Here is a 6,733-nt window from a genome sequence, read left to right on the forward strand (position 1 = left end):
GAGCCTGTGGTGTTGTGCAGAGATGCCCGTGCCGCCTTTCCCACTTGTCCCCCTCCCAAGCCCCCGGGGGTCCGTGTCCCTGCCCGGGCAGGTGCTGGAGCTCTCCCGCTGCACCATGGCCCCGCTGCCGTGGGAGGGCAGCACGGCCCCGGGGAAGGGAGAGCTCATCCTGTGTCCCCATCCCGCAGGGACCCCTGCAGCCCTGCCACCCCTCGGCCACTGTATGGGCTGCCTGCCGTGCCCTCGTACCCATCCCATAGCCCAGCTCTACCCTGCCCCCAGTCCCTGCATCCCTTTTTGGGGTGACCTTGGCATCCTGCCCTGGCCCTGACACCGTGGCATAGGACAAAGCACCTTATCGATGCTCCCAGCCGTGGCAGCATCAGTGCCAGCCCCACAGCCTGCCCTGCTGCAGAGCCCCTGGCTGGGCTGGACAAAACTCGTTGCCCAGCCCCTACTTGGTGTGTGGCTCGAGGTGCCGGTGATGGTCACGGGGCCGTGTGCCGCGGCGGGGCCGGCAGAGGCGGGAGGGCACCCCACTGCCCTTTCTCAGAGCGTGGGCACGCCAGGCCGCTGCGATGCTCTCCACCTGTGGGGATGGGGAGAGGAATGGGGGCGTTAAAACCCAAACCCCGCCCTGCAGCGTCCTCCAGCCCTCGAGTTGAGCCAGGATACCCCAAGAACTGGCAGCAGCTCACCGGGATGAGCAGATCCCGCTGGTTGTGGCTCTCCAGTGTCACCAGTTCGCTGGGTGCCAGCAAGGGCAGGCGCAGCTCCCGCACGGGCAGAGCAGCCACCTCAGGCACCGGCCGCTCCAGGACAGCCTGACAACAGCAGTGTGTGAGGGATAGGGCTGGTGATGCCCTGGGCACTGGGGAAGGCAGAGGCTTAGGGGCAGTGACACAGCTCCTGTGTCCATCACACAGCCCTGGGACAGGGTGCCTGGGTTCCCAGCGTGGGCACCCCTGGGTGGTTGCTGCTGCGTTACACTCACCGAGCTGACGTGTGCCCACTCCCGCACAGCCTGCACCAGGTCCAGCTCATCCACGGCCAGGCGGTCGCTGCGCAGCACCCGCGCCAGCACCACATCCGAGAGCTCACGGAAGCCCTGTGTCTGCACCACTGCCTGCCAGCACAGCACAGCACCAGGGCACTGGAACCACGACCCCACACAACCACCACCCCGGCAATGAGCCATCCGACCCATCCTGGTGCCATCCCTGCCTGGCACCCCAGCATCTCCCCCCCCCCAGACCTCAATCCTCTGGCACCCCAGTACCCCCAGCCTGCCTCTGCCTGACACCCAGCATCTTCTCTCCAAATACCATTTGCTCCTTTTCTCATCCTCCAGGCACCCCATTCTTAGGGGCCCAGCTCCCTTGCCTCATGCTGTGACCCACAATGTTCCCCATGCCAGGTGCCCCCCAAGCCCTGGGGTACCCTGCACCATGCTCCCCCATCACCTGGTGCCGTACCGCAGTGCAGCCCTCGATGAAGGCCAGGCAGTGCTGCTGGAGGTCTGTCTGCCCATAGGCCACCGCAGCCTGTGGGACAACACAGACACCTGCAAGTCTGGGGTCTGGGGCAGGAGGGACCCCCCATCAAAGCCCTACACAGACATGGGCACTCTCAGGGACCCAGGTGAGGTGAACATCCCTGTGTGTGGGTACCATGGTGAGGGTGTGGGGAGGAAGGGGACCTTCTGGCCTGCCCCAAGACAAAGGGTTTTTTTGGTCATCCAGCCTCACCATCAGACGTTATTTTCCACTGCTGCTCAGAAAGATCACCCAGCCCACAGTGGGGGAGAAGCCCTGGTGTTTCTCTCACAAGGTCACTCTGTGGGCACGTGGGACCACCAGTCCCCAGTGCTCCTTGTGCGGGCACAGGGCCAGCTTAAAGCCCCCCCACAAGTGCCCTATGCCCTGGTGCCAGCTCCAGCCTGACCCATAGCTGCCATCCCCCACTGCAGCAGGAATTTGGGGTGCTCTCATTTCCCCCAGCCCTACTGAGCAATGCTTGTCCCAGGGCTGGCACTGCCCTGGGCACCAGGAGGGCATGTCCCCGTCCCCCCGTGGTGGCAGCCCCTGTGTGCAGGGTATTTGGGACCAGCACAGGCAGGGTGAACATCACCTCCCCCTCCACCACAGCAGGGGACCAGCACTGACGCAAGTGGAGATGGAAGATGAGCTGGTTTTTTCAGGTTTGTTTTGTTCTGGGGTTTTGGGGTTTCTTGTTTTGTTTCCTCCAGGCCAGTTTTAGCTCTGTTTATGCCACGGTGGTCTGGCGTCACATCTGGCTGGAGCTCTGTGCTCTGGGGCAGGCACCTCACTCCAAGAGGATCCCTTCAGCTTGTGGGAGATGAAACAAATCCCCTTTTTCTGGGGAACAGCCTTGGTCCTACCAAGGAGCATGGCAGAGCCATTAGGACCTCCCTAAGGCTGTTTTTAGGTGCCCCAACTCTCAGTAGGGGTTTTGGGAGTGGCTCCCAGAAACCCAGTGACTCCCCATTTCATGCAGATGATGGCAAGGCCCTGGCACTGGGCAGTTCTGGCCAGCCCTGCTCAGGGCAGTGTGAGGACATTTCTCTGACAGGCTCTGGTGGCCCCAGTGTCTCTTGTAGCCCTGGTAAAATGTGCCTGAGAGCTGGCAGGGCAGCTTATGGGCCAAAGCTGGGGAGACAGCCACCATCCAGCCAACAGCAGGAGGGTCAGGCCTGCTCCTGCCTCAAATTCTATGGTTATTTTTAAGCTTTTTTGACACTACTGGTGTCACTCTTACCTGCAGGGCCTCGCAGACCTGCTCCACGCTCAGAGTGTCCTTGATGAACCTGACGCAGAGCTGGAAGGCAGACAGGGAAAGGGTTGGCAGAGCAGGGACCCAACCCTGCCATCCCCACGTGCAACTCTCAGCATCCCATGAGTCCTCAGGACATGGGACATGGGGCAGAGGCACTTCCAGCCCCCCCAGGGTTTCATAAGATAGCAGTAGGCTGTGGGATGAGGTCTTGCAGCATGGCTGTGGGCAGACAACTCGGCCACTGATTAAGCCAGGACCAAGCTTGATTTGACCAAACCCAGCCAACCTGATAGCCCCAGGTGGGTCCCATCACCCTGTCGACAAACAGCAGTCATGTTCTGTCACAGGGGACAATCCTGGTGCCAGATGCAGTGCATTAGGTGTTCCCAGCTTTAACTCAGCCCTGCCTGTCAGCTGTGCTCTGCCTGTGACTCCTGGGGGACTCCTCCGGTATTCCACATGAGTGATGCAGGTTGGATGCAGCCAGACCTGCACATTTACCAGCAAGTGGGACCTCACTCCTGCCCATCTCAGCTGCCTGGTAGAGAGAGTCCCTGGGAAACCCAAGGGGATGTCACATGGAGGGAGAAGTCAGCTGGGGCAGAAGGGCCCTGAGTCATTGGCAGGAGGGACATGATGTCATCCTGCATCTAGAGACACAGTCACGGGCTTCCCCAGCTGTCCTTGGTCAGCCCCCTTTCCCCTCCTCATGGCTCTCCCCACTGCAGGTCATCCCCCCTGAGGATGCATTTGCTGGGTGATGGGGTGTGAATTGTGTGGCTGGAGCACTGGGTCCCCCTTTTTTTCAACACCCCTTAAGCTGTTTGACAGCTCCGTGCCACATCGGAACTTTGCCCCCACAGGGCGATGGGGCAGGTCCCATCCCACCACCCTGGCACACAGCAGCCCGCAGTTCCTAAGCTCCTGAGGTCCTTCCACAGCGTGGTGGGAAGGGAGGGGAAGTCCTGGCCTGAGGCAGCAGGTCACGCGTTCAGCCCGCTGTAATTCAGGAATCAGCCTGATGACGTGGCCTGGCCACCCTCCCCTACACCGAGCTGCTCCAGCTCCCTGCCCCCTCCTCATCCGGCTCACACCCCTCCTCTTTGCTCCCTGCTGTCCTCCCAGAACTTTCCCACCCAAAGCAGCATCCCCCTGGCAGCACCACAGCCGGGGTGCTGACTGCTCCCAAGGGTCGGGGCTTTCTTTACTGCATCACTCTGTCAGATGACCAGAGAGAAATCGTGGGCAACGGCACAGGGGCTTTCCTGCTGCCCTTTGCTGTGTGGGAGATGTGAAACCCCACAGTCTTCCCCATGATTTCCCAGGATTCCCCTGCGGGATTTCTGGACAGTGGTGCACCCCCTCAAGGGGGATCCCCTTCCAGGATCAAAAAGCAGGACTGAGCCTGCATTGGACCTGAGTGATGCACCACAGTGCTTTCCTCAGAGCCACCTCCAGCCACCAGCCATGCAGGGACCATCCTGGGGTGCTCCCCAGCACGGGGACACTCAGACACCACCACCCCCACTCTAAACAGGGCTGTACCTTGCACAGGTCCTGCAAGCCATATTCCACCGATGAGGTCAGCACCTCCAGTGCCTGCAGGCAAAAGGATCTTGTGAGAATCAGCATGCAGGGCCATGAATGGGCACAGCAACCCAAGGGTTTGTGTGCTCCTGCCCCCATGGGAGCTCCCAGGTGGGGCATGGGGGGTAAGGCTGCCACATGCAGGCAAATTTAAGTCTCCTGCTGTAGTGTCCCCACTCCCAGCATCCAGGCTGTGCACAGCCAGCTGTTCCAAGGCTGGGACAAGGTGCTCTGGACACCCCACTCTGCTGGGCTGAGACCTCACACACTCATTGCACTGCTAGCCAGCCAGAAAGTACCATGCAGAACATCCTCCAACTTTGGCACACCAAGATCTGCAAAGCACCCCCTACTCCTGCATCCTCCCGTTGTCCCTCCCGTGCCCACAGTCCCCACCAGCCCCATCCCCACTCACGATGTGGTTGTTGAGGGTGACACTGTTGGTGTAGAGGAACTCGATGACAGCCAGGAAGACCTCAGGCTGCACGTTGCCCAGGATGAAGGGGCCCTGGGCTGGGACACTGCTGGAGGAGTCCTGGTTGCCCACTGGCACCTGGGCGAGCATCCCCTGGAAAGCCTGACAGCGGCACGCCAGCACACAGCGGTGAGCAAACACCTTCTGCTGCTCCGGGCCCACCACAAACGTCACATCACTGCAGGGAGAGGGGACCGTGAGGGATGGGGTGCCTGGAAAGCAAGGGCACGGGATGCCCTGGGCTGGGACAGGGCACACATGAAGGGACCTGCTGAGTGCCCATCCCAGCAGGGCAGCACCCTTTAATTTTAATTCAGGTGCTTTTAATGCTGTGTCCCAGCAGGGGTACAGAGGGGACCTTGTTGGCGGCTCCTTGCAGCCACCTGAATGCTGCAGGCAAGGTGAGACAGGTCCTCTGGAAAGCACAGAGAGCCACAGGTACTGGCAGAGACAGCCCTGAGTGCCAGCACTGAGCAGGGCAGAGAAGGGCCAGAGACAGCTGGAGAAAGTGACTTTCTCCTTTGGCACAGCAGAGCCGAGGAAAGTGTGGCTGTCACCAGGATCAGCCTCCTTGACTCATGGGAACTGACTCATTGTTCCAGGAATGTGAAGCCTCCAGCATTGCTGCCGGCGGGGCTGGCACTGGCCCTCCCCAGGCCTGTGGGACACACTGGGGTACAAGGAACATCTTGTTGTCCTGGTCCCCTTCAACTCCCTAGAAAGGTTCCCCAGCTCCATGGCCCCAGGAAAGGGGGGCAAGATCAGGGGAAAGGGAACTGGCAAAGGGTACGGAGTCTCCAGCCTGTGAGCACCTGTGGCCACAGCCCATCCATCCCCTTGTTCCTCCCTCCGTCCCAGCAGGCCAGTGAGGAGAAGACATGCCACCCAAACTCTAGCTGCCGTGAGGACATGCACAAACCCATGGCCCAACCCTCAGAGTGTCCCACGGGGAAGTGGATGTGCCAACCATCCTCAGGTCATTCCAAGTGTCCATCAGGAGACACACAGCTGGGGCATGCTGGGTGATGTGACCAGAGCCCAACAGGTCCTCCATGACTGTTACTGCAAGGGAGACCACGATAAACCAAGTAGGCCAAGAAGGGTGCAGGATGCAGGCTGTGACATGTGGGATGCAAGCTGCAATTATGGCATGCAAGGTCTGGGACGCAGGACAGGCTGCAGGATGTAGAACGAAGGTGCAGGGCGCAGGCTGAAGGAGGAAGGATGCAGGATGAAGTAGATGTATGCAGAGCACAGATTACAGGCTACAGGATGCAGAATGAAGGAAGGCTGCAGGATGCAGGATGAGGGGTGTGATATGCAAGACGTGAGCAGCAGGACACGGGCTGGGGATGACCAGGCACTGACGGCTGCTTCCCCACTGCCCGACGCTGTGGCTGGGGAGTTTTCACTGGGATTTCTATTCTAAGTGGTCAAAACTTTCAGCAGAGATGGGGGTTTCCTCAGATAGCTCTGGAATTTGTGCCAGACCTCAGCAGGAAGTAGGTGAAGATGACCACAACCAGGCAGGACATACCATGGAGGTAAGGGACAGCCAAGGCAGCAGCTCTCCACGCTGGAAGGAGGTGGTAGGGACAGCCAGGCTGTGACTTGCCCCCTGGGGTGTGGGGAAGTTGGAAGTAAAGCACCAGGGTGGGAAAGGAGCTGAGCACAGGATGCTGCCCCTGGGGAGCACAGCGAATACCCCCACTCCTGGCAAGGGCAGGAGCCCCAGCATGGGATTTATGCTGGGACACTGCCACACCCTGTTGGCACCACGGCTGGGGATAGAGGGGGTCTGGGCACACGTGGAGACTTTCCCTCCTCCAGGCAGACCGTGGCTGTCCCGGGGGAAGAGGCTATACCGGGGCAGCC

At 60.4% G+C, this 6,733-nt stretch overlaps 1 protein-coding gene across 1 annotated transcript; it reads right to left on the bottom strand.

The window, feature by feature from the left end:
- Nucleotides 1–108: 108 nt before the first annotated feature.
- Nucleotides 109–5,781, bottom strand: BTBD19 (BTB domain containing 19). The gene is made up of 8 exons (XM_029959765.1): nt 5,778–5,781; nt 4,799–5,070; nt 4,342–4,395; nt 2,779–2,838; nt 1,476–1,544; nt 995–1,126; nt 699–824; nt 109–589 (listed from the first exon to the last, which is right to left on the bottom strand). The coding sequence occupies exons 1-8, from the start codon at nt 5,779–5,781 to the stop codon at nt 455–457; spliced, it is 852 nt and encodes a 283-aa protein (XP_029815625.1). The 3' UTR covers nt 109–454.
- Nucleotides 5,782–6,733: the final 952 nt, after the last annotated feature.

Source organism: Manacus vitellinus, unplaced genomic scaffold (genome assembly GCF_001715985.3).
Source record: "Manacus vitellinus isolate BGI_N305 unplaced genomic scaffold, ASM171598v3 scaffold_21_pilon, whole genome shotgun sequence".
NCBI classification, from domain to species: Eukaryota; Metazoa; Chordata; class Aves; order Passeriformes; family Pipridae; genus Manacus; species Manacus vitellinus.